At 40.2% G+C, this 27,806-nt stretch overlaps 1 protein-coding gene across 1 annotated transcript; it reads right to left on the bottom strand.

Moving 5' to 3' along the window:
* On the bottom strand, window positions 1–27,441 carry epg5 (ectopic P-granules autophagy protein 5 homolog (C. elegans)). The gene is made up of 45 exons (XM_077561929.1): window positions 26,857–27,441; window positions 26,034–26,651; window positions 24,184–24,444; window positions 23,891–24,089; window positions 23,496–23,632; window positions 23,306–23,413; window positions 23,151–23,224; window positions 22,441–22,549; window positions 22,253–22,367; window positions 21,998–22,148; window positions 21,736–21,897; window positions 21,503–21,660; window positions 21,232–21,383; window positions 19,852–19,992; window positions 19,625–19,786; window positions 19,424–19,546; window positions 19,087–19,349; window positions 18,870–19,010; window positions 18,624–18,768; window positions 17,581–17,778; window positions 17,382–17,489; window positions 17,190–17,312; window positions 16,954–17,120; window positions 15,773–16,012; window positions 15,558–15,681; window positions 14,543–14,687; window positions 14,068–14,239; window positions 13,832–13,994; window positions 13,596–13,738; window positions 13,353–13,509; window positions 10,936–11,130; window positions 10,646–10,859; window positions 10,042–10,184; window positions 9,726–9,933; window positions 9,567–9,642; window positions 8,212–8,315; window positions 7,951–8,126; window positions 7,508–7,735; window positions 7,220–7,429; window positions 5,142–5,286; window positions 4,816–5,058; window positions 4,531–4,744; window positions 2,213–2,431; window positions 2,015–2,129; window positions 1–1,613 (listed from the first exon to the last, which is right to left on the bottom strand). The coding sequence occupies exons 1-45, from the start codon at window positions 26,902–26,904 to the stop codon at window positions 1,431–1,433; spliced, it is 7,680 nt and encodes a 2,559-aa protein (XP_077418055.1). The 5' UTR covers window positions 26,905–27,441; the 3' UTR covers window positions 1–1,430.
* Between the last annotated feature and the right edge of the window lie 365 nt (window positions 27,442–27,806).

Below are 27,806 nucleotides of genomic sequence, written 5' to 3'. Positions count from 1 at the left end.
TTCTTCTTACACAAAGATGATTTATTTTGCAGTTCGGACAACTCCAGTGTTGTTCCTGGAGAAAAAAAACAACATTTTGTTTGCTGAGATTCTCTTGACGCATTGTGGCTCCACTTTTTTTGTCTCTGCTTTCTCTACCCAATACTGAAACAAACAGCAGGTGGGAGACGGTCGTTCCTCGTTAGGCTCATTTCTGATCACTGACTCATACAAAGAAACGCTTTAGACATCAACAGTCACCGCACGACACGCACTGTGAAAATGTGGGAAAGGAGGTGACTTTCAACAAAAGACCATTACATAACGCCATTTGTGTGAGTGTGTATGGTTTTCAGAGGGGGGAAGTGGTACTTTATGGATCTACAAGTACCCCAATGTAGTTTTTTTGTACACTATTGAAAAAAATTGAGTTTTTCACATCAGAAATTGTAAAATTTACTTAGAATTTTAGAGTGCATCAACCTTTACTAGGCTTTAAATAGTAAACATCACTCCCCATTTTCTGTGTACACACAAAAAAAGGGAAAAGGAACACATCTTTGGTAAAAAAAAAAAAAAAAGTGTGTGTGTGTGGGGGGGGGGGTTGTGTAATCTGACCAAGAAGTATTATAGCCACACTGAAAAGAAAAACATGTACAATTATGAGTAAATATTATAATCAAGTATAAGGGAAAATAATATTACAAGAATAAAAGTAATCATTTTAGGGACAACATTTCCAAATAAACTCTCACTTGATAACTGCCAAATATATTCAACATACTAAAAATATTTGTTCAAATCACTTGTGGTTGATGATTTTAGCATGTGTAGTTTATTCTCCAGATCAGACATGTAATCTACTATCGTCACCGTTATGTGTTTATATAATACTCCGCATGTACTAATGTAAAAAATATGATTTTATTCCTGTAATATTACAACTTTATTCAGGGAACATTCTGTTTTTTTCCCTCACAGTATTTTTGTACTTTTCAGTGCGGCTCTTACCTTCTTTGAAAGCACTTTTGGTTCGACATGAATATACTAAATAGTGGTTTCTAGTTCATTGGGAAAGGCAGCAGTCTTTTGTGTGAAACTATTTTGTGGGTATTCTCCACACTATTCTTAAAAGCTTTGTGTTCAGTATGTCCTCCGACTTCCTCCCTTTTTTGTTAGATTTCTTCTTGGAACTATCTGTACCAGTCTTGAGTTGAGAACTACACCATGCTAATCAACAGATGACACATCAAAAGACCAAAAAAAAAAAAAGTCTTGATGATAAGAGAAGGAATAAAGTGCAACAAATGGATGCAAATAAATGGGATGGGTTCATCCATAAATGAACAGAGATGATTCTTACGACAAAGGCCACTTAACAGTTGTCCCAGTTTGGATACACAATTGTTTTCCAAAAGGATTCATCCCATCAGGCAGCATTTGGGTCAATGTCAATGCATAATGTGCAAGTATCTGAGGTCAGGGTAGAGCAGGTTTGTTAGCAGGGCCAGGAGTCGAGGTCCATCTTTAAGACAGTGACCTGGGTAGCGGATGAACTGAAGGGATTTTTTCAACGAGTCCTCCAATTCAGCGTACTGTTTATTGCTGGTCATGGCTTCAAGCATCCCCAACGTCTGTGCAAAAACAACATAGAATTGATCGATTATGTCATTTACAGGCAGACCAGTTCAAATCGATCTTTAGACCACTATAGCCGTCAATGGCAGTGAATGAGCTAAGGAAATAATTAAAGCAAAATTAAAATATTTTCTTGAGAATAATATGTTGTATTCTGAGTTAAGCAGTTTGAATCCATTTGAGCGGGCGGCCATTTTACCACTTGGCTGTCGACTGAAAATGACATCACAGTTAACCAGGGCTCAAGCAAATGTCACATGACCAAACTCAGACAACCGGTGAGCCATGATTGGTTGTTAACATGAGCAAGTATGATGTCATTTATAGCAAAATGGCCACCCCCCACTTCCCTTTTTTTTTAAAGAGTCTAAAAGGGACAGCGTATTAGCGGGTCTACCTGCTGTGCTTTTGCAGAGGGTTGCAAATCAGTGGTGGGCTGGAGTCGGAGCTCACTTTCTGACGCTACCTGCACGGAGAGGAATGCTGCCAGGCTGCGAACCACCACCCTGAATCTAAATGCACAATACAGTCATCCTCAACAGCTGCATTACCATCGGCACCGAAAGTCTAATGACCGTAACGCTGGAGAGCTTACTTGTTGGAAAGGGGGGACTTCTTCCCGAGACCGATGGCCCCGAGTAGGCCAGAATTGAGTCTTTCTTCTCCCAGCTGAAGCAGCCTGCTTTGCAACCTCAACAGACCTGTGACCACTCCTGATAATTCACCTTGGCCCGCTTGAGGCTGCAGATGCTCCAGTGACAGATTCAGTGCTTTGTGCCACCACAGAAACAGCTTGGCTTCATCGCTTGGTCCGCTGGAGACGCCGAACATAATGTATCGTGTTAAATGAGGCATGCGGCTTGGTTGTATCAAATATGTTCACAATGTGTTTAAAGGGTGTGCTATAAGTTTATGTCTGCTTTAATGTTTTTTAAAAAAAAATTTTTTTAAAATATGTTTTAAATGGTATCTCCCCTTCAATTATGCTGTTTTGATAACATTTCTGAAACACGTATTTATTTAGGTAGGATTCATGAACAGTTTATTCTTAATGAGTTATGTAACCTGCAGGTGGTTGAGACGGGCTCATTTGTTTGCTTATGTTGCGTTTCGTTTTGGGGATGTTTTCTGCTAGTGGTACTAACGGATCACAAAAGTCACGGTTCGGATTGGATCACGGATTTGAGTCATGTATTGATCGTTTTTTGGATCAGCAAAAAAAGAAAAGAAAAGAAAGATAAATAGTACTTTGTCTTTGTAAAACGCTTTTGCCCATTAAATAAAAAAACAACAACAATCAATTCAAAATGTGTAATATAGCTGATTGGGATTTTTAAACACAACTTAAATTTTATACATGGTCCATGTGTAAAATAAGGTATTAATGGCTTAAAGATGTGTTCCTAAAATCATTTTGAGTTGAAAGTTTTTTGTTTTTTTTTACATTCATTTAAAGGAATAACTTGACTCATTGAGCCATTTTCAGCAGTACATTTTTTTGTCCAGAATGAATTTGATAATTTCATTATTTTTCTTGTACAATAAATAACTTTAAAAACACATTTTTCCACTTGCTGTCAACTGAAGATGACATCACCTGTGCTGAGGAAGTAGGTAACGAACAATCATGGCTCACCTGTTTTCTGGGTTTGGTCAGCAAACTGAGCCATGATTGGTCGTTATCTACATCTTCAGCACAAGTTATGTTATCTTCAGTCGACAGCAAGTGGAAAAAATAGTATTTTGAATTTAAGGTATTAATTGTACATGAAAAATAATGAAGTTACCAAATTCGTTCTGGACAAAATATTAACTTTTTGCTGCTGAAAATGGCTCAATGAGTTAAGCATCCCTTAAAAGGAACCCCGACTGACAAGACAAGTTTGCTCTATATTATTTATTTGGTTGTTACTAACATAACTATGAGATTCATTTTTCCAAAATCATTTCCAGTTTAATACATTTTGTAGAAACTTTATTTGGACGTACGCCGCCATTGTTATTTTTGTCGTAACGCATTCAGTACGTAGTGACGTAGAACGGTGGCTGGCTCTCTGCCGAGCAATGTGAAACGTCTATAAAAGAAAGCAAGTTAAGCCTCGTAGCGTTCCAAAATAAAAAATATGCCGTGCTCTTGTAATTCACCAGGCACATTTTTGATTGTTCCTTTAGGAACGCTACGGAGGCTTACCTTGTTTTTTTTTTTAGGCGTTTCACATTGCTCGGCAGAGAGCCTTCTGCCATTCTACATCGCTACGTACCGAATGCGTTACGACAAAAATAACAATGGCGGCGTACGTCCAAATAAAGTTTCTACAAAATGTATTAAACTGGAAATTATTTTTGAAAAATAAATAAATAATATAGAGTAAAGTTGTCATGACAGTCGGGGTTCCTTTTAATATGCAACAGTGTTTTATAAAATAAATGAAAACAAAGTTCGTTTTATCTTTTTTTTTTTTTTAATAATAAAAATACCTCAAAGTTCAATTTAAGGCAAATTCCCTTTCCTTAAATATGAATAACAAAGTAGCCTTGGTCCAGAATATTGAAAAAGAAGTAAAGAAAGCAAGCCAGGTACCTGCTGTCAAATCATTGCTAATGCTAACAGCTACGTCAGAGACTTGTGCCGTAGCTTACCATACACTGACGGCCTAATTAACTAGTGATTTCTTAGAATCCTAAATTATGGGTAGAATATGAGTTCGAGATAGCATTGTGTTGATGTTGGTCGCAACTATGTAACGTAAAAAAAATAAATGCTCCCATACATGTGACTTACGTGAGCCATAAGGGTTTTCAACTTCCTCTGCTGCTAGTATAGTGAATGTGGACTGATCATGTTGCCCTTGTGTGAATGCGCCGTTTTATCAACATCATTCTAAACAGGTTTTTGCAATATAACTCTCAAACCTGGGGAAAACCTGATTGGTCCATGTGTTGATTAGAGCCAGAGTCCTCCTCTCATTGGTTGCCGTGTGTTCAGAGTTAAGGCGCTGCAGGATGAAGGCATAGAGTGTGAGGAAGCTGCCTCCTGATTGGCTCTCAGACAGAAAGTCTTCCACCGTGAGCTCGGGCACTTGCAGTGATGCCAACACGGGACCCCAGCCAACGCTCTCCACCTCGGCTGAGCAATGAAACGTGACGGTGATGTTACGTTACAAGCAGAAAGTCGACGATTCCAAGTTGCTCACTTACCATGGTCAAAGTGAGCTGTGATGCACGCCTCCATGATACGCGTCATGTGACTCACTGAGGCCAGACAGCGGGAGCAAGCAGTGAGCAGAGGCAGAATCGGAAAGCCCCTCTCCTTCCTGTCCAGCCAGGTGATGACGCGAAGTGCGAGCGCCTCGCCCGTAGAGACGCTGACTCCGTTGAGCGCGGCCAGCGCGCCGCTAAAAAGGCTGCAGAACGCCATGTGCCTCTGCTCCAAACCCGTTTCTGTGGCGGACAGGAGGAAGAGCCAGATGATGCCGGATGACTTGACTAACGATGAAGATATTCGCGGAAGAAGACGAGCTCACCAGGCGGGCTGAATGTGACGATGCTTTCCAACAGCGTCTCCAGCTGTGTCTCCAGGATGCTCACACTGATGCTGCCTGCTTGCTCCAGAGCCACTAAACACTGCACACACCAGCACACGTACGCGGTCGCCTTCTGCGTCTCCTCCTGGCACGGCACACACATCATCACACTTTGCGGTGACTGATTTACACAACTTGCTATGAAGAGGATCATAAAGGGATGTTTTGGTCTTGAGCAAAGTGCACAGCTGTATATTACAAACAGAAAGCTGGATTTTGTAATGTTTTATGCTGTATACAATATACAGCATAACATTTGGGCAAAAGATGGTTATAGCATTATGTGTGTGTAGTTTGCAATCTATGTATCAATGTAACTGTACACTTGATGGACTATCCCTCTCATGCTGTGAAAATAATAATAATAATAATAAGTTTTAAATTAATATATATTTCATGTAATAGGTGTATAAGAAATTAAAACTTTTCACACTGCACTTAGCAATGTGCCGTCATTCATTGTGTATGTGCGCGAGAACGGAATGCGACATTGTGCTGTAGTGCGATGAGCAAAGTGGCCGTTTGCCATGACATGATGTGCCACAGAGTTAAAAAATGTCAACTTGAGAACAGCGTTGCTGTGACGTCAGAAAGCGCATCCAATTGGGGAGGGTCTGGCAGAGTGATCTCAGAGCGCTAACAGCAACAGAACGGACCCCCCACATACTTGCGTTTCGGCACCTGCCGATTCTCTTTTTTGCAGATTTTAGTTCTTACAAAAATATTTTATCTGGGTTTTGTGTGTATATAGGAATTGAATATTCATCAATGCTTTTTTGTATTTATTTATTTTTAGTAACAATTCTTTGGGTTAAAAAAAAAATCCCCCCAGCGCATTTTAACATCCGTCAATTAAACGCGGATTTTTGCTATTCGCGCCCTATGCCCCGCGAACAGCTGGGTCCATTGTAAACCAATAAGCAAGAAGAGTTTTGAACCTTATGCGCTGCCCCATGGCGAAAAGCAAGTGCAGCATGAAAAGGGTGCATAAAATCAAATAGAAATAAATAATACGGTAAGGGGTATTAGACACCTCAAAAAAGAAATATGCAACATGACGGGAGTAAAAGTGCACTTGTCTCAACAGAGGAAAAAAATGCATGCATAAAAATAACCATACAGTTCCAATAATAAATCACGGTTAAATTAACATCTCTGACAACAAAAGTAGATTTTTTTTCATCTCTCGTAAAGGATCTTATTAGACTGTACAAGTATACCTAATTACGAGGATGTGGATCTCCCCAGGTTGTCACTGAGTATATTGTTGACATACTTTCCATTTATGTGGGAGATATTTATAATTGGGGCTATTCCGGTACATATATTAAAAAGGAAACATTTCACTAGTGTGGAGTAGTACAATCGATATTGTCAAAAATGGTGGACTCGCCAGCACTCAGATAATAAATTGAGCTTCTAACATCCAGAAATACATTGCCGACAAATGGATATAGTGTATGTAAACGTACTATGTATTTAACCCTGGAGAACCCAAGAACCCTTTTCTTCTTTGGAAAATTATGAATTATACATTAAATGACTGCTATAAGTTCACTGAACACCAAAATATATGTTTTTTCAATTTTAACCCTTTTTTTTTTTAACTAGCTCAGAGTTGCAAATTTATCAAAATATATATATAAAATATACTCCTAGGCATTCTGCAACATGATATGAAATAGATTAACAAAAAAAACACAATTTTACCATCTGATGGTTTGCTAAGAAGATGGTTTTGTTTGGATTGATTTCCAGCTCAACAAAACAGCATGTTGCCAGCCATCTTGTCACCACCACTCTGGCTCATGTAAGTGCAATATTCATCCCCTAGATGGCCCCATGCAGGGGTCAGAAGTGGCACTCTGGACTTTTGAAGTTAAATTTGTAAAAAAAAAAAGAGGTCTTTGTTATTTGAGTAGCAGAATTTATAGGGGCCAAATTTGACCCCGTGGGTTCTCCAGGGTTGTAATGTTACTACGTTTAAGAAAAATGTGTACATACTGAAACTGACATACCATGTGAGCAGCTTCATAAGGTCGGGGGTGAAGTCCAGCAGCACTACGCAGTGATTGAAGCAACAACTGAGATGCAGAAGCGGTGCTAAGCAGCAGGGAGGGCGTGTAGTGAGTGTTGACATATGCCAAGACCCCTTGGTAAGACGACAGATCGAGCTGGTGCCAAGGCAGAGATGTGCACTGGATCAACAGATTGAGAAGCGGGGAGTCCTGGATAAAGAGGGACAAAATAGAAGTTGTTGTTGCGTCTTGGGAGACCCGAGTTGTTAAATATTATTTTAGAGTCACCTGTTGGCTGAGGAGCTGCTCCTCTTTGGCCAGGAAAACCAGCAAGTATAACAGATACACCAGCATGGTTTGCGATTCAGTCTTTTGAAGGTCTACATTGGACTGATGCGGGCCTGTTACGGGTTCTGGAGGTGGGTGTAAGTGGTGGCTTAGGACGCTGATCCAGTTCACTTCACATAAAACCTCCCCCATAAACAGGAAGCAGCTTTTAGGACTTCCTCTCTCTACCTGTATGTACATCGATAAGTGAGAACATAAAAATCGGACTAGGAAAAACCAAAGATGTTTTCACCCACAGATGACTGTACATAAATCATCTAACCCTGGCAATGTGTCATTACAACACAAGCATATACAATATCCAAAATAACTCAGAATGAGTCATGAGTTTGCTTGAAAGATAAAAGAAAATGTGATAAGTCTCAGCAGAAAGAGGGTCTCACATTGAAGAGCTGTTCCATGAGCTTTGTGTCAGGATGCAAATATCTCCATGGCAGGCTACGCAGGTGAGAGTGGTGCAGGTACAACAGGTACTCGGGCGTCCGTGGAGAAGTGCAGCTTTCGCAGTACTGCATCATACTAAGCCACAGGGCACCTCTCTGACCAGGGAGGAGGCGGTCTGCAATGTATGTGCACACTTTGCAGTTGGATATCCCACACAACATATAAACCCAAGACATGGTAGACAATGGTTTGTAAGCTACCTTTGAATCTCTGATGCAGTTTGTCAGTGAGTTGAGCGTAGAGGCCGACCAGACAACCGGCTTCACTTGCATCCGTCTCCAGCCATGGGTAGCATTTGAGATTACTGCGACAAAAAATTGGCTTGATGACAATTACTTAAAAGTAAAACAGAGTATCCACATGACCATATGTATGGAAGCCCATTCCCGCAGGGAAAAAAAAAAATATATTGTCAGAGGCCCGTTTTCCACCAATGGAAGTCAGAGAAGTGCGAAAAAAAAAGTCTTGTTTTTGTGTGTGTTTTTTCCCCCACCCCATTTCTGCCTTTTTTTTTGGTTGAAGATCTTCTATCAGACCTCCATGTGGAATGTGCAAGCCATCCATCGGCGAGCAAAGTCTGAAAGAGTTTACATGAAGACCATGTCGTACTCAAAGGGAATCTAAAAGTTGATTTTATGACAGTATTGTATAATTAATTGTACTTGACATTTTCTTTTTTTTTTTTTTTTAAGGAAACGGGCTTCTGACAAGTGGAAAAAAATAAATAAAAATTTCCCACTGGACTTCTGACAGTGATACATATTTTTTCCCCCACTGGTGGAAACGGACCACTGACAGTAAAAAATAAAATAAATAAAAAACAAGAAAAAAACAATTTTTTTTTACTGGAAGGGATGACCTTGCATACATATGAAACCTCCAAATAACCATTTAAATATACTGCATCCACAAATGTTAAATAGGGGAAACTGTGACCATGTCTCATTTGGATGATAGGATTTTTTTTTATGTCATGTGACATACCATCTGCCTTTGCCACCAACATATTGAGCACCCCTGACCTAGAGTGACATATTTTTGTCGTTGTAATTCTTTATTTTTAACTTTTCACACTTTTACAGATGGGTGCAGTTCTCACGTGCATGAATACGCATGTCATCATTAATCACTCCATAAAAAAAATTCCCATCTAAAAATTATTATTTTCAAAAATTATCTTAATTCATTTAATTTTGAAAAAGGGCTGTTTGATTTTAATGCGCCTTAATCATTTTCCCAACAAGAGAGTGACATATTTAAATATACACGTCACATATCATTTCTCCAATGGATTAAAGATGACATTTTTTTTGCAACACTGATTCTATACTGTACATGTATTGATTTTGATGTAGATTTGATAGGTAGGTAAAAGACAGCTGTGTATTAAAAAGAAAGAGAAGATGCTATAAATGTCCCCCATTGTTGTCAATTACTCATCCACCTCACATTGTGTTTTGCTGCTGTGCAATCATTATTTATGTAAGACAATACAGCTATACAATTCCACCTACACACACCATCAGTTCAGCATGGCTCTCAAAGGCCGACATACCTTCCATCTTCAGTGTTCAGGGGAAAGATCCAAGGCTTAAATAACTTCACAATCTTACTGTGGAGGTCATGGAGAGCTGTAAGAGTGCCAGATTCATTTTAAGATGACAAATGCGCTTGAGCACAAAAGCATTACGTTGAATGAATGATTGTGATTGACCTTTCATTGTTCTATTGCTGCCCACGGAGTCTCTGGCACAGCTGCTAAGTGACACACTGCTTAGACAGCTGATTAAATAGTCCCAGAATGTAACAACCTCACTGATGTAAGGAGACCAGGCAGAGTAGAGGCCAAAACTACGCAGATCGGGTTTGCTGAGACGACTGCGCAGGAAGTAATCACTAAGCCAAACTATTGTCTCTTCCACCTGTTAGAAACACAACCACTTAAGACAATGGCAGGCTTTAAATCACATTTTGTACAAGCTTAAGATGATATTTGATTCGTTGATGAAAATAACGATTTAGGTGATCACCTGCTGAGGAGAAAGGGTGATTGGTGATCTGTAGGGAGACCCTGTGGATGCCAACGCGCGTGTAGAGAGGGTTAGAGGTGAGCAGCCGAGCACTCGCATGGTCACCTTCCAGCATTCTGGACTTAGTAACTGGTTTGAGGAGCCTGTTAAGGGAAAAAAAGTTTTACAATAATGACTAAATGTTTGAGTCAAGTAAGACTAAAATAATGGATTCTCTGAAAATCATAGTCAATATTAGCAATAAATAAAAGCAAGAGACAGACGTTCCATCACACTAAAATTCAGACCACCGCTTGTTAAATAAAAATAAAATAAAAACAGATTTATTCCACTTATTTAATGCTTCGCAAGAGTGAATGATGAGTGGATGACAGTCCTCCAACGCACATTATCATGCAACTAAGAGATAAAAGGAAAATATGAATAGGCGGGAAAAACTAGCAAGTCTCTTATGACTCAGTGGTGGTGATGGAAATCTTTTTAGCAATTTGTGGGCTCTTGTCTTGTTGCCACCAATTCAATTTGACATTATGGCTGACAAACATTTTTATTTGTTCTGAGAAGACCATCTGACTTTGACTACCTGCGAAACAGACACACTTACTGGTCATAAGCAGACGCAAGCAATCACTGTAGTGGTCAGGGAAGTGGTGGCGTAAAAGTGAGGTCCAGTGTTTGGTGAAAAGGTGAAAAGGGGTGAGAAGTTCCGGTTCGGGATCTCGGCCGCAGACACAAAGACCACCATGGACTAATTCTAATAATCGTGTCCTCTCGGAAAACACGGGATGCGCTTCGTTCAGCCAGGCGGACAAATCAAACTGAAATGTATACAAAAGGAAACTGAAATAGAATGGCTGTGGTTGTGCTTGAGATTTCTCCACTAATGGGGCTGACCTTAGTGAGCAGCATGAAAATGACATCTGCACTATCAAGGTGTAGTGATGTCACCACATCTTGGTAGAGGGAGACCAGCTGGGCAGGGGCTGCATTAGGCGTGAAAAAGGGAGAAATGAGAGGACAAAGACGCCTCTGCTCCAAGATGGCCTTCAGGACACGGCTACACTCTTCAGCGTTGCCCTGGATGAACACCTTGATAGAAAAGAAGACACTTTTATCACCTCAACCATGGATGTTCTATTTAGGTCCCTATTGTTTCTGTAGGAATTCTTCTTCTTCTCCTATGCAAACAATCACATTTTTGAGACCTTAAACATTTACGAAAGCTCACCAAACTTTCACCTAGATCCGTGAAAATTGGGAGATGTACGGAACTGCCCAAGACCTACAAAAAAGTATTTTGGAGCCATTAGCTAAACCTAGCAGGAAATCTGCCATTTTGAATTTATTTTGGAATTTTGCACAATTTTTTCCCTTTATAGATGTCTCCTCCAAGAGAATTTATCCGATCGTCTTTGGGTGTCTCATCTAATGATGCACGCTGTTGCAATGGCAATGCACGGTTTGTAAAAAAAAATGATGCTCATAAAATGTGTACACACATTAGGCCTGACAAAAAAAACTTTTACATTTTAGAGGATGTGCAATTACTTAAAGGGGAAATCAAACCATAACATTTTTTGGACAACACTATGCTATATGCAGCACCACTAGTCTAAATACGGTATTTTGGTTAATGTTGCGTTAGTGGAATATGAGTTAACAGGGATGTGATTTGACCAAAGTGAAATTATCTGAAAATTTAGCCGGGGGTCTGGGGGCCGCCGGCACCCAGCTAGGTCCCGGGCAGTGCCCTGGTGGGGGGACAAGGGGGGGCTTCCCGGAGCTCATGGGTTTTCCGTGTTTTTAAGTACTTTCAATGCACTCACATGACAAAGAAATAGACAAAACAACAGCATAAATTTTCAATGTATATTGAACTATCCCATATAAAATGGCAGTTTTAGTCAACTCAAAATCAGTCACATTCAAAAACATTGGACTGCCTTTGCTTTTAAAAACTATCACTGAGAATATCATCATATCTAACTAATGTGATTACTAAGTTAACACATAAATAATGTTGAAGAGTTCAAATTTCATGAACAAATAATTGTATCATGACCAAATGAAAAGTAACTCATATTAGAACATACCACAAATGTCTTTGTTATAGCAGAAGATGTTATCTGTCGGAGTCATGTGCATACACAATGAACTACAAAAAAAACAAAAAACAAAAAAAAAAAACGGAAATTTAAAATGTTTATTTTTGGAGATAAAAAAAGCGGAATTCCGCGAATTAGCGGAAAAATCACATCCCTGATTTAAGAAGCAAAATCCAGCAGTTTTTATCAATATCAGAAGGCAGCCATTTTGACACTTGCTGTCGAGTGAAAATGACATCACAGTTGTTCAGGTTTCAGGTAACAACCAATCACAGCTCAGCTTCAGAAAACAGCTGAGCTGTGATTGGTCGTTGCCTGAGCCCTGAGCAACTGTGATTTTGTTGCATAACTCATATTCCACAAATGTAATAATAATCATAATGTCATGATTAGACTACTGAGGTGAGGCCACATATAATATATTATTGTAAATAAATGTTTAAGGTTGATTTCCCCTTTAAAAAAAAAAAAGTCTCAGTAGTGTCCCTATACATTTTTAAGAACGCACCCGTGGTTTGAAGTTTCACATATATCTCGAAAAAATGAGAGGCCTATGTAACAGCTCAAGAACTAAAAAAGTCTTCGCTACCTAACAGGAAGTCCACCATTTTGAATTTATTTTGGAATTGGGGGCCATTTATGGCCTTTTATAGAGGTCATAATTGAACAAACTCACGTGCGCATCTAATGATGTTTAAGACGAAAAGTTATTGACGGCTTTTTATGTCGTCACACGCTGTTGCCGTGGTGATGCGCTGTTTGCAAAGGCAGATTATGCTGTTTTCTTTTTTAGCCGAATATTCATAAATCTTTGCTCACACATAAGGCCAGGCAAAAACATTTATATTTTAGAGGATTCTTGTCCTATGGATCAGGACCCCAATGTGCGAGTACCCCAATGTGGCTAGGGTCTGGCAGCTCTAGCTGGATCATATTTTTTTCAGTAAGAATAATTTATTAATTAACTGGGACATGTTCAAAGAATAACTCTTGGATTTTTTGTTTCCACTTGAATTTCTCTGTGACTAAAGCATGAATCTTAAAGTCTTCCAGCATATGCATGAAGTGGGTTGTGTTACAATCGTTGGCAGAGGTCTGCAATCTACTGAATTCTATCTATTCTTATTGTTATCACTAGTTCATCATTACTGTAAACACGCAGCAACAGTAAAATGTGTGTGTGTGTGTGTGTGTGCACACGTGTACCTGTCCCAGTATCTCTACACACGAGGAGAGATACTGACGTGTTGGTGGATGTCGCAGTGTGTCTTCACACACATAGGACACCACCTGGTAGAATGCTGACACGCCAACATTTTGCACCGATGGGGATTTTTGTGATTTGTATATGTTCACCAGAGCTCTGCACACATAATAAATACACAATTTCAGCTACAAAAAACATCTTTCTACACTTTTGCTGAATATGTTTTATTTGTTTATTCTTACGTGATGAAGTTTTCTGTGTGGACAGCAGCATGAGCCAGGCTTTGAGGAGGCGGAGCCATAGCATCAGTCTGAAGGTTCTTGATGTCCCTTCGCAGTGTGGCTATCTGAGTCTGCACTGCCTCCCGTCGCTGGACACACTCACACTACACAATTGGAACACAAAGAGTCACAGAGGTGAACAATTCACAGCGAGGCCAAGACAAAATGTTTGTGCAGTGCACTCAAAATGGTCCTACTGTGACGGTGATATTAGCTGGACCCTGGCATGGCTGCCCTCCTCTCCCTTTACATTCCAGGGTCATGGTCACTTGCTCTGGTCTGTTTTTATAAAGCAGAGGAAGACTCTCCAGAAGCTCCTGTTCCATCGCCACCTGCTGGGCTTCTTGTGATACTGCAATCCTGACACCGCGTAAACACATCTGGTTGGTGTTTTGCCATTAGCGTTTTGTGATGTTTTATGTTTTCAAGATACCTGGCTTGGTCCTGCAGTATGCTGAGATCCCGCTGCAGCAGTTCAGAAGCAGCTTTGGAGTCAGAGAGACATACGCCGGGAACTTCAGCCACGGGAGTTTTCATGTGTTGGAGTTCAGGAGGTGGACGTGGAATTGGATGCTTCTGCAAGTTGGACTGGATACGCTCCTTTGCTGCAGAACAAAACACTCAACCATTTAGTACTTTTACTACCATAATACTACAATGTCCACTGCCAAAAACGCTTAAATACATTTGTTTGTGTGGCCATCTTTTGTTTAATTTAAATATCAACTTGATTTGTTATGATGGAAAGGTATTCCATAAATGTTTAAATTACATTTTGGTGAGAATCCATACATTAGCATCTTCTTAAAAAATAAAATAAATAAATAAAAACTGTGGTAAACACAATCTCAGATCTCACAACTGAGATTCTACTTCAGTGAACAATAATTTGCACTGTTGTTTTGTACCATTGCTGAGGCTCGTGTAGTCCGTGAAGCTGGAATTTGGAGTTTGAAGGAAAGATGGCTCACTCTGCACCTTCTCCCACAGGGACAGAACCTCGTTCCTGTCATACTGAAGACGCTCTTGGTCCACATACTCCAGCCACAGCTCCTAAACAAAATTGTATTAGATTTGTCAATGTAAAGTGTTTAATTGTGTTACTGTTCATAATAACTAGTGCTGTCAAACGAGTAAAATAATTAATCACTTTCCTACTTTTTCTTTAAAGCTTGTAACAGATCCATTCATCCATCCATTTTCTTAACCGCTTATATTGGAGTAAAATCTTCAAATTAATGTAGAACTATCAAATAGAAAGTATATTTAGAATCAAAGACTGTTCTAATAGCTATCTTTGTTCCTTGAATACAATACTCCTGCAAAATACAACTGTTAAAACGATCAAAATGGACTCGGCTTTACAGGCCATTTTTTTTCTCTCACAAAAACAACTCTCAGAACTTCTCGCTTGCAGGTTTAGTTGTGCCCACAAGCAGCACACTTCAGAAGGGTTGATTTGCGAGGCCCTGTGGAGGTAACTTGAGCAGGGTATTTTGCTCGCAGATGATACGCCAAAGGCGTACCAATATATGTTATTTGAATTTCATTTCAATCATTTATTTAATTCATTTGTAAAAGAAAGACGACAAAATAAAAGAATAGTCTTCAGCGTTGAATGAAACAACTCTTAATGCCCCGTTTCTCCCCAGAGTTTGGATACAAGGTAAAGTAATTCAAATTTGGCTCTGCAAAATGCACAAATTACTTTAGAGTTCTCCAACAAGCATCAAGCAAGTAAATCAGAAAGTAAAACTACCTATAGTTCCCGCCAGTGACTCCTCCAAGTTTGGCTGCAGATTGAGCTAACTGAGTTAATTTTTTTTAACGCTTTAATGAAATGTAAATTAATCTCCAGAGTTAACACGTTCATTTTGACAGCCCTATATATTTGATTATTTCTTCAAGAAGTTTAACACAGACCTGTTGCTGCTGCATAACCTGTGCAAGTCTGTGTGGTTCATATTCGGGAGGAAGAGAGGGAAGGTAAACTTCCTGCTTCTGCAGAGTTTCATCATCCAACCACAGAGCAAAAACACCAAACAACCTGCAGGACGAGAAATGATCTTACCTTTAGCTAAATGTCACAGTTAGAATTAAAAATAGTGTATTTGCTCTAAGTAAAGCAGTTGACCTACTTGACTAACTCTGTGTGTAGCTGAGGAGAGGTGAGGTACGAGCGACAGGGGCTGCCGGGATGTTGGTCGCACTGGTTGTCTGCTGAGATTGCTGTGTGTGTCGGGGGCACCTTCAGCGCCTGGCTGGCAGCATGATGAAAGTCAGATATGGTTTGTATTCTCTGCCTCAAGTCTCGCAGCATTGTGGCTTGAGAAGAAGCCTGGAAGAATCGGCGCCCAATGCATCCACCTGCAGCCAATCTGGAGCAAACAGATACTTAATGCATTTAAAGGGGAAGCCAACCTTAAACATTTCTTGACATTAACTCTTTGACTGCCAAAAACGTTAAATAACGTTTAGTAAAATCCTATGGAGGAGTGCCAAAGACGTTAAAAGACGTTTGTTTCAAAACAGAGGTGAAACTAACCATATTCTATTGTTGATTACTGAAAAACGGAAACAAATTTTTTTTTCTGATGAAAGATGAGAGTCCAATCTTTCATTTGGTAGTATGTGTGTTTCCATAGTCCAAACACATAATTTTCTGTGGACCTTGAAAGATCAGTCAAAAATGCTTAAATCGGCTGGCACCCACGGCATCCCTTTTCTGAAAACATCTGGCAGTCAAAGAGTTAATATGCTATATGTGACCTCACTCATCTAAACATTACCTTGTGATTAATATTACATGTGTGGAATAGGAGTTATGAAGCAAAATCCAGCCATTTTTATCCATCTCAGGGCTCTGGCAACGACCAATCATAGCTCACCTGTTTTCTGAAGCTGAGCAGTGACTGGTTGTTACCTGAGACCTGAGCAACTGTGTTGTCATTTTCACTCGACAGCAAGTGGCAAAATGGCCGCCTTCTGATATTGGTAAAAACAGCTGGATTTCATTTGCTTAACTCATATTCCACTAACACAATATTAACCAGAATATTACATTTAAACTAGCGGGGCTGCATAGAACATAATATTGTCAAGGAGGAAAAGAATGGGGTTGACTTCCCCTTTTAAGAGTCTCTTTTTCTCCAAGCAGCATAATCAGGTTTTGTTCAATAGAGATTTTATGTTTCATTTTGACTTCATAAGGATCTCGCATGAGCCAGTCAGAGACTGTGGAGGTCCACAGGCCGTATAATACCCTATTTTGCATACTGTAGTTTGGTGGAAATATTTACGATTAAAAGATGTGTCATACCCATAATCGGGACCAGGCTGCCTGAGGTAGAGCTGTAGGAACTTCTGCCAGACCAGTGGTACAAGGGGATGGTCAGGGGGCGTGGCCAATGCCTGCCAGGCCCAGCGGTACACTTGGAGCCGCTGCAAAGATGGCGTGACTGGCAACTTCAGCCTCTGCTGCGCTCTCTGGCTCAAGCACAGCATTTACAGCAGATTAGATAAAGGTCATACATCCTTTCTGATAACGTTTTGTACCTTTAAGGCTTGTTCTGGAGAGATATTAGGCTCTGACAGGAGCTCATTTTCAACACAACGTCTGAGCTGAGAGTCTTCCTCAAACGTGCCCTCCATATTAAGCACCAGCCAGGCAAACCAAACCTATCAACAACATCAATCCCGTCAACAAGTGAAATGAATAATTTTGGGGGCTTTGAGACCCTCCCTTACCTCTGCGCTCAGCGATTGGCCCTCTACGAAGGAAGGTGTGGAATTTCCAGCAATCCAGCCTACCAGAGAGGAGAGCAGACCACGATCTCCATGGTAACCCAAAGCATTCTGCATGAGGCATTCAAACCACGGCATAACTATCTTCTCTCATTGGATCAGACATGTAAATCAAACGATCTATGATGGCTCTTAAAAATACCTTATGTAGTTGGTGCAGGACCTTTAGCAGACATTCTTCCTGATGATGTGTGAATGCGGCACAGCAGATCTGATCCATGAGGAACAATACTGTTTTGTCCCGGTACCATAAATTCTGCTGAGTCAAAATCCCCACCCAAAACTCCAGCACGGCTGCAGCACCAACACGACTGGGCTGTGAACTCTCAACCACATGGCTCTGGAGGACAAATATACATGCGTTTATTAATCAATAGGGATGTTCAATGCCACTTTTTTCAGACTGATATCGATATGTGTACCCTTGCGTAGACACCGATACCGCTACCACTAGGACTTTTGATACCCAAAATTGCAAATAGCCCCCCAATAAAAACAACAACAATAAAAGATAATTTTAAAGAAAGACCTATACAACCCATGTTTCTTTTAAACTGCATGAAATTAAAGGCAATTTAGTATTCTTCTAATTTCTTGTTTCTGATTGAAAAGCAGCCACATAATACCTTGAAATAAAGTTACAAGATAACAGGTACTCGTCCATTTCTTAATCAAAGGGGAAGTCAACCCCTGAAAAAATTCTTAAGAATAATATGTTCCATGCAGCCCCACTAGTCTAAATATGGTATTCTGGCTAATATTGTATGAGTGGAATATCAGTTAAGTAGCAAAATCCATCAGATTTGATCAATATCAGAAGGCGGCCATTTTGCCACTTTCTGTCAAGTGAAAATGACATTATAGTTGCTCAGGTGTCAGGTAACAACCAATCACAGCTCAGCTTCAGGAAACAGGTGAGCTGTGATTGGTTGATGCCTGAGCCCTGAGCAACTGTGATGTCATCTTCAGTCGAAAGCAAGAGGCAAAATGGCCGCCACCTGAGATGGATTAAAAAAAAACGGCTAGATTTTGCTGCTTAACTCATATTCCACAAACGTAATATTAATCAGAATGTCATGTTTAGACTAGTGAGGTCACATATAACATATTATTGTCAATAAATGTTTAAGGTTGACTTCCCCTTTAACTTGCATAGAATGTTTTTAATAGCTGCCGATAATTTACCTGAATAACACTGTTCAGCAGTCGGACATTGTCTCCATAGGTTGTTCCCGTGAGGAGTGGTGCTACCCGGTGTGTGACTTGCTGCGTCACACCTTGAGGACATACGCTGTCGTACTGCAAGAACAACTGAATGCAATTTACAAACCTGGCATGAACAGAAAAAAGACACATGATGTTAAGTATTAAAGAGGCAGCTAATAAATATGTAATGCAGAAATGGTTGTCAAAAATGTGCATTTTGTTTACTGAGAGTTGTTGAGAAGGTAGAAACTGAGCGGGTAGATTTGGGGAAGGATGGTGTCTAGAAGATGCACAGCAGCTCGCAGGTGGCGAGACTGAATCAGATTTTTCAACAAGCTGACGCCATCAGTACAAAAGTGCTCCAGGCTGGTGAAAAATCAAGCACATGGATTTACCTCATTCCCTGACCTGCTAAAATCATTATGAATGCGTGAGTCCATACCTATGTCCCACTGTTGTCATGGCGATTGACAGGTATGCTCCAATAGGGATGCCTGCTTTTACAGCCCGGAGAACAGAGTGCATGCTGGGAGAATGCGTAAGTTCTGCAAGTGGAACCGTGACTAAAGCAGGTACGACCCAGGCCCCTTTTGGGTTCTGTGAATTGACATGAAGCTTCAGCCTTAGTAAAAGCTGCCACGCCCATTGACTGAAAGACGCTTCTGGGGACACGCCTAAACGAAGGACACTCGCAAGATAAGACACCTGAAGGAAAAAAGAGAAGTTGTCAGTGAAAGGCACTCAAAATAAAGTATTGATGATGTCTGACAACGAGTTACCTGCTTAATCCCTTCTGATATGAGGCCACTATAGGGTTTGTCAGTCAGATACTTTTGATAGGCCTCAGCCACCAGCAGAGCCACTTTACAGTGGAGTGACGACGACAAGGCCAAGGATCCGTCCTAAAAAAGCAAACAAACAGACTTAGTCATTTCAAAGTGAAAAGCGCATGATGCAACTAGGAAAACCTTTGAAACCACCTGTGAGTATCCCCAATTCAGACCCTCCAGTATAACACAAGCCAGGCGATTCTCCACAGCCGATAGAGGATGCTGGAGCAACCACGCTCCGATCACACATATCTCCTCCGGTTGCGGGTGCCACAGGTTCAGAGGAAGCTCTTTACACAAGTACAGTGCCACCTATCACACAGAAAAGGGTTAATAAACTGTCCTTGGTGAAATCTCAGGACACAAACACGACTAACCATGCCCACATCTTGGATGGTTTCTCTCAGCCTCTCAAGAAGCACAGAGATAACGTAGGGATGGGCCGATGCTATGGTAGCCAACAACTCTCTTCCAACCTTGGAGTAAATTTCTCTGGTGGACACGCTCACATAAGACACCTGGAAACAAAACATGGTGATATGAATCAGTTTTACACTGTGCAGGCAAAAAGAGCAGTTTCAACGTTTTGCCTTAACAAAGAAGCTTAGATTTGAAGACACTGTCCCCAACGAGTTTATTGAATAATACAGTTTTCTAATCTAGGCAAACTGAATTTATATCATGCTGAAATATATTTTTAGTATGTGTACAGTACAAATAAGGTAACCTAGACATCATGAACACCTCACGGTATGAAGCCACTGAAAGATTTCTAACAATGTCCAAAACTGGCATTATAATCCTTGCTAAATTAGAATTACCACTGCAACTCTTGTATGGGATCTCATTGGATTGTGCTGGTGTGTAACTCATGTTATCATAGATCAGGGGTCAGCAACTTTTCCTGTCAAAAAGAGCCATTTTAGGCCAAATAAATAATAAAAATTCGGTCTGGAGCCGCAAAACATTTGAACATTGTGATGAAGGAAAGTGGGTTAGTGTTAATAGTCTAATATACTGAGGGCCCAAGAGATAACAGAAAAATATGCAGCATCCAATAAAGAGAGATTCATTTTCTTCTACCTTTTGTCTTCCGTTTTGGGATTTTTTTTTAATGTATGTGTAATTTTTCAGACTTCGTTTTTCATACATTTTGAGACTTTTCTGCCTTTCTGTCAAATTTCTGGCAGTTTTAGCAATTTTATGGACATATTATAGTGGATTTCTGCCTCTTTTTGGGGGACATTTTACGGCTATTGTTTGACTTTTTTCTGACTTTTTTGCTGCCAGTTTTCTGACATTTTTGCCTTTTTGAACATTTTTAAAATAAAGTTTCTGACTTTCTTCTGGCAATTTTGTGCCCATTTTATGGTAATTTTCTGCCTTTTTTTGTGGCCCTTTTATGGTTACCTTTTGAATGTTTTCTTTTCTGCCTTTTCATCTTCCTTTTTCATATTTATGGTCACTTTTTGGAAAATGTTTAGGTCATTTAAAAAAACTTTTCATCTACCGTTCACCTCCAACTTAAAAATTTGGACTGACATTTTTTGAAAATTGTATTATTTGTTAATCTAAACCATTAATTATTTTAAATAATATTTTGTCTAAAAAATAAATATGTAAAAAAAAAAATACTAATTGCTACTAATTGTTTTTAGAGCTGCACAGGGAGCCAAAGGAGAGGGACTAAACAGCTACATGTGGCTCCAGAGCCGCTGGTTGCAGACCCCTGTCTCTTTGCATGGTTCTTGTCATACCTGGTAAATCAGCAACGTGATGGTTGTGACAAAGGCAGGATCAGAGTATTGAGTGGGCGTGGCCATGTGCGCGAGCGCAGTGAGGAGGGAGATACCGTCAGAGCTGTTCACCTCACACAACCACAGCTCAAACCTCTCTTGGTGTTCAGGTTCTGTAACAAATATGTACTTTAAGGATCTCCCATACGGGTTTTATACATTGAAACCAGGTAGAATAAAGTTATTGAGACCACTGTAAATATTCTTATCAGATTTGGTTTTGCTTGTTTACCTCTTAGAGCCTGAATGCAGAACTGTGTGTCACTAGAATTACTAAGAGTTTCCAGTCCTGCTGTTTCGGCACACTGCATCACGTAAAGGATCCTCCATAGCATGGGGCTGGATAGAGTCCCGTATGGCATCTCAGACATGAATAACCAAATTCCCAACCTGAAAAAGAAATAAAGGAATAAGAACACCTGTTTTTTGTTCTCTTAAGAGAAAATATTGGGAATATTACCACACCTCTTGTTTCTGAGAACATGCAGAACAGCCCTGAGAAAAAGATGATCATATTCCATCTGCAGCTTATCCGGAGGCAAAGAGTGGACATGAGAGCCGGATCCACTTATACCAGTCACACTGACATATTGTGCCCAGTGATCACTGACATAGCACAGTGTCATCCTGGAAAAGATGAAAAAAAAAGAAAAGATGTGATCACATTTTCTGCCAATCTGTGGCAAAACCAGTATATCAACTGCATGAACCCACTTGGCGCACTGACCGTATGATGTGTCCTATTCGTTTCACTAGCTGCCTGTATCGGGCCCTGTTATAGGTTTGTAAGCCAAGGGCGAGAATTTCAATGAGCGAGGAAGCAAAAGCAAACACACGCATCATCTTCTGACTGGAGTACCCTTGAGGCTCATAGACACCTACAAACAAATTGGGGAGTAAGTTGACTCATAAATGGAATCACATTTAAACTGCTCCCTTACTTCCAGCATTAGAAGACACAAGTAAAGGCACAAACATTTACCGTGCTTGCTCATTCCCAACATGTGCGAATAGAGCTGCTGGAACGGAAACTGGGACATCAAGGAGACGAGGTCCTCTTCACACAGCAGCAACCAACTGCTCTCTGGATCCTCATCCTAAAAAATGAGGACAGCGCATTTGACATTCAGTCAAATGATGTTAAAGATGTAGTTGGCTAGCTAAAAGTACCTCTTCTCCTCCTTCATCCACAAGAGTCCAGTTGCCTGATTCAGGTCCAGATGAAGCCGAATTAAGGCTCTCACATGGTTTCATATGACCCAAAAACTCTGCACGGTGTCTACAGTCAGAACAGAAATGCAATTGGGTAAATCATATGCAGTTTTGATGAGATCATTTAGTGATTCAACAAATTGCCAAGACAACAACATTAATCTAATACAACAACTGTAACTCACCTTGCACAAATATGTAGACACCTTATTTGATCGGAAAAATTACTTAAAGGGGTTAGTCAACTCAAAAATTGTCTTTACAATATACGGAATACGAGTTAAACATTAACATCCACCCATCTCAGGGGGCGGCCATTTTGCCACATGATTTTGACATCACAGTTGCCTAAGAGCTCAGGTAACAACCAATCACGCCTCATCTGTTTTCTGAAGCTGAGCCGTGATTGGTCGTTACCTCAGCCCTGAGCAACTGTGATGTCATTTTCAGTTGACAGCAAGTGACAAAATGGCTGCCTACTGAGATGGATAAAAATGGGTGGATTTTGCTGCTTAACTCATGAACCACAAAGTCAGCTTTAATCAGAATGCCGTGTTTAGACTAGCGGGGCTGCATAGAACATATTATTGTAAAGAGGAGTTTTAGGTTGATTTCCCCTTAAACACATATTTTAATGCACAGGTTTGAGAATAAATTTCTTTACTTACTGAGCAGGCGACATTAGAATAGCCAAAGCTTGCATGAAATCCTGCACTCCACAGGCGTTCCCCAATACTTCAATCTAAACAGATCATAATGTAGTTCTATATATTTAATACTGTATATGTATGACAAGAGATAGAACAATGTCTTCTTAGCCAACCTGAAGGAAAGGGGCAGCCCACTTGCCCACCCCCGCAGGACAGCACAGCAGATGACACAGCACGAACAGGTGCTCTCCTGACCCTCCGACATGCAGCAGTACTGAAACCTGAAGAGTCACAAACGTGACGAAATGCATTCCCTGTGACCCACAGAGAGAGAGTGTGTGTGTGTTTGCTGTACAGTATTACCAGTATTTCCAACCAGTGATGGACGTCCGCCTGGAACTGTGTGTCATCAAGGACTCTTCTTGTAAAGCTAAAGAGGACACTGATGGCATCTTTCAAGGGTTGAATGGAACAGGGTTGTCTTTGGCTAGCTGAACAATCTGACGATAAAAATACACAAACAAGAAAATAACTCAGATCAGGTGTACGGCCACTATTTGCACGCGCCATCACTCCGACAACTACTGTCGCTTGACTGCATGTGCGGTCTGTTTCAATGTGCCGAGTGCAACAAAAAGATGCAGAGTATAAATTGAATTTCAGCTTGAGGCATCATAATCAGAATCACAAATATGCAATACAATAAACTATGTGGCGGCAACACTTTGGGTCACAGTGTAAGTGTAAGTGCATATCACCTTTTAAGAGGCGGTACAAGTAAGATTCCACCTGGAGGCGCGACAGCGAAGCAGTATATGCATGCAAGGCCACCTTCTGATGGAGCAGTTCCCTGCGAATCTCGAAAAGTTTGCTCAGCTCAGCCAGCACACTCTGACTGAACTCTGCCTGCTGGAAACGATGGTATCCACATACTTTGGATTGGTCTGCACACACACCCTATAAGGGAGAAATTTAAATATATCAACTTTTTTTTTTTTTTTACTGGATTAACTGCATATTTGTATATGTTGTGGTTTAGGAAACACTGAACCTGGAGAGTTAACTGTTCATCTCTGAAGCTCCACAGACGATTTTGAGTGCTTTTACAATCAGAAGACTGCGTGTGCAATTGTGTGTGCGATTGGGTCAGCTGTCTGCGACAGCGCCAGTAGTTTTGCAGAAGTTCGGCTAATTCGTGGCTCTCCTGTCGAGCGAGCGCACAGAACTGGGTCGTGCACACTTCAACGCCTTCTAGCCAAGTTCGTAACCCCCCGCCAGGCTCCCAAACACTAAGCTGCTCCAATGAGAATGGCTGCAAAAGAAGAAAAAAAAAGACGATGGTATGAAGTTATGAATATTTCATAATTATGATCAGCCATTCAGCACTTTTTTACTGCTTATACTGTTCGGGGTGACAGGTGCGATGGCGACGATTGGGAGAGCCCAAAGTCAGATGGGACAGGTTGCAAGTAAATCACATGGCACATTCAGACTAGTGATAGACCGATACGTTTTTCCCAGGGCCGATACTGATTAATAGTAGGCAAGGAGACCGATAACACATTTTTGGAGTCGATATTCGTTTGCAGTAAAATAAAAAATATGAGCATAAAAAAAACTACTTTTCTAATTTTCAACATGTTTAATTTTTTTCTTTTAATTTAAACATAAAGCAAATAGACAGCTTTGTTTTAAAATTCTAACAAAAAAGTAAATACTTTTCTACAGTTTTCCAGAATATTAACATAAATGAAACGTTAAACTTTCACTTATTTTCGTTTTAATTTTAACAAAAGCAAAAAACAGCATCTCTGATGAAGTTAAGTCAAATTTAAATAAATACATATATAAAACGTTCCATGAAATGAACCAAGTTTTAAATGGATCTGGTATCTCTCTGTACTTGCGAACCTATTAAAGAGTGAAAATTTGTCAGAACATGTTCAAAATTTCTTTGTGACAAGAAAGCCTGTTTGTGCCAAGTGAAATCTGTCTGTAAACATCTTTTGTAACATTTTACGAATCCTGAAGAAAATACAAAATTCACTAAGTTCACAAACAATCGCCGCTCGGAGAGCTACCAACTTTATCGGCCTTCAGATTTGTAAATATGACCAGTGCTGATATTCATTAAAATGTTAAATATCGGCACTGATAATCTGCCCGGCCGATAATCGGTCTGTCCATAATAGACAACCAACCATTCACACTTCCATTCACACCTATGGGAATTTTAAAACCTCCAGTTAACCTAACATGCAACTTCTGTGAATTCTAAGTGGAAGCCATAATAGCGTGAAAACTGTGCAGAACAAAAAAGAAAATAAGATAAGCTACTACTTTGTTATTATTACATAACAAAAACAATATGAAACCAGTTTATGGCTATATTTATGAATAAATAGAAGTATACTCTCATAGGGTTCCACTGCAAATTGAGATTACATTGTTAAATTGCGCCCAAAAATAGTCAATACACCCTAAAATAGTCAAATAGCAATATTATTGTTACAAAGACAGAATCTGTGATAAAGCTCTTCAAGTGTATCATTAGATTATTATTGCGTATCTAATGAAGGCAAGGCAGCTTTGTCATAGCACATTTCATACACAAGGGAACTCAATGTGCTTCACATAATTATAAAAAGCGTCTACAAACAAAATAGTTACAAGACGTTTAAAAGCAAGGTAAAGAAATAAAAAGTAAGTGGTCATTAAGTGCATTCACACCAAATAAATTAGCAAATATCGGTTCTTGGTTCTTTCTACTTGAGTAAATAACGCGCCTCCTGTTGTTTCATTTGGCTAAATACAAAATATTCAGCAAGGTAAAATGAAAACTGAACTTTACCCTCTAAACATAGGCTGCAGCAATTGATGTTATGTAGTGTGTGACAATACCTGGACTTCTGTTGTAGTTCTTGGTAATTCAGGGTAGAGTTTGTTCTTGGAAAGTTCAGCTACAGACTCGAGAGACTGCAAACTCGGAGGAGAAGATTCCTGCTCGGCAAGGGCTAAAACTGCAGGGCCTTTCCCACAATTCTTCACAGCTTCTCTGTGAAGCTCTAGCAAGGATCCCTCCTCCAGTGTTGGAACAGATGGGTATAGTGAAGGCGCACTGGGGACATGTTTGATTTCAAAATGTGTCGAAACGCATGACGCTTGCGATGTGCCCTGAAGCTCGGACACCAACGCGCTTGTGCCCTCGGTTTCTTTCTTCTGTGCCTGTTGCACTGTGGCTTGGGATGTCTGAGACACATTCAAAGGGGGTTGTAAAGTCTGTGTTAACGCTGATGTTAATACAGTTTGTGACGACGAGTTTTCATGCGACGCTGCAGGCAGATCTAATGCCTGGGCTTTAGTCTCAGGGATAAGAGTGGGCTCATGCTTTTCCTCTTGTGGTTCTTGGTGAGGGAGGGATAGCGGGATGCTGGTGAATTCAGAGGTGGAAACATCATCACAAACGGCTGAGGGGGCAGCATCTTTCTTAGCTTCTGTCGTTTTATACTTCTTGACCTGCTGAGAATGGATATCAGAAAAGACTACTCAGAAAATAGATGATGGATATGATCAAGCAATCAAAAGCACAATCAAATAATAAAATGCTCTCTAAGGAACCATTCGTTTGCAAGTTGTATACTGTAATAATGTGACCTATTTTACATAGGCTCACCCCATTATAAGCCTCCCGATCCAATGCAAAGTACAGACGTGCAATAGTCACCTTTCCACCGACTTTTGTCTTGGTCTTCTTGGGTCGCACAGCCTCCATTTTTAGGTCGTGTCTCGCATCACAACACCCCCGGGAAACACTTTTCGGTCAGAGACTGTTTTCTTTGCAATATTATGCACACAGACTCGACACCAACCCATGGGCAAAGCAGCAAACAACGTTTTCTTTGATAAGCAGCAAGTGGCAGGCTGTGTTGACAAGATAAATACTGTACCGACAGGACTTGTAAACACAAATATTTTGGAAGCTCGTTGGCCACAATTAAGAAGGCAATTACCATCGTGTCTACTTCACGGAGTAGACATACAGGACGACATAGAGGAGGTTCCACATAAAAAAAAAAAATAATACGACGAATTCAAGGCTAACCTACCATGCTAAAGGGAATCGACTTGTTTGTTCGTCGCGCAATCTACCTCGCTATTAATTTAGCTACCAGCGTCTCAAACGTCCTTGTTTTGCTTCGCATGTCATAAAAATATCAAAACATTTAATGTAAGCGGGTGACAAGTTACATAATGTCGTTGCGGTTCAGTTGTCGTTTGTTTTGTTTGTCCAGGAACTGTGCTGTCACAATCTTGAATCACGTGGTAACTCCACCTTACTACGGAAGGCGAGGAAAGCCAAATCTTATATAAACAACCCCCACGTTATATCATAAATACAGTACAAATATAGAATCGCATTTATTTTTATAGTTAGAAACACATAATGTTCACAAGGACAATGCACACGTTTTTCCTTTTTAAATATGTATTTTTATTTAGATTTACCATTTTTTTTATATTAAAATACGATTGTCATTATAAATCTCACAATAAGGACATTTTCATTGTTTCAGCAGCAGTAGTGGATATAGGAGGGGAAAAAAGATTTGTTCAATAACCAAGTTACATAAAATAAAACCTTAACTATCGTTTGTGCATCAACTATCCCTTCTA

The sequence above is a fragment of the Vanacampus margaritifer genome, chromosome 3 (genome assembly GCF_051991255.1).
Source record: "Vanacampus margaritifer isolate UIUO_Vmar chromosome 3, RoL_Vmar_1.0, whole genome shotgun sequence".
Classification (NCBI taxonomy): domain Eukaryota; kingdom Metazoa; phylum Chordata; class Actinopteri; order Syngnathiformes; family Syngnathidae; genus Vanacampus; species Vanacampus margaritifer.
The sequence above is the reverse complement of the archived record's forward strand: the minus strand, read 5'-3'. Positions and strand labels throughout refer to the sequence as shown.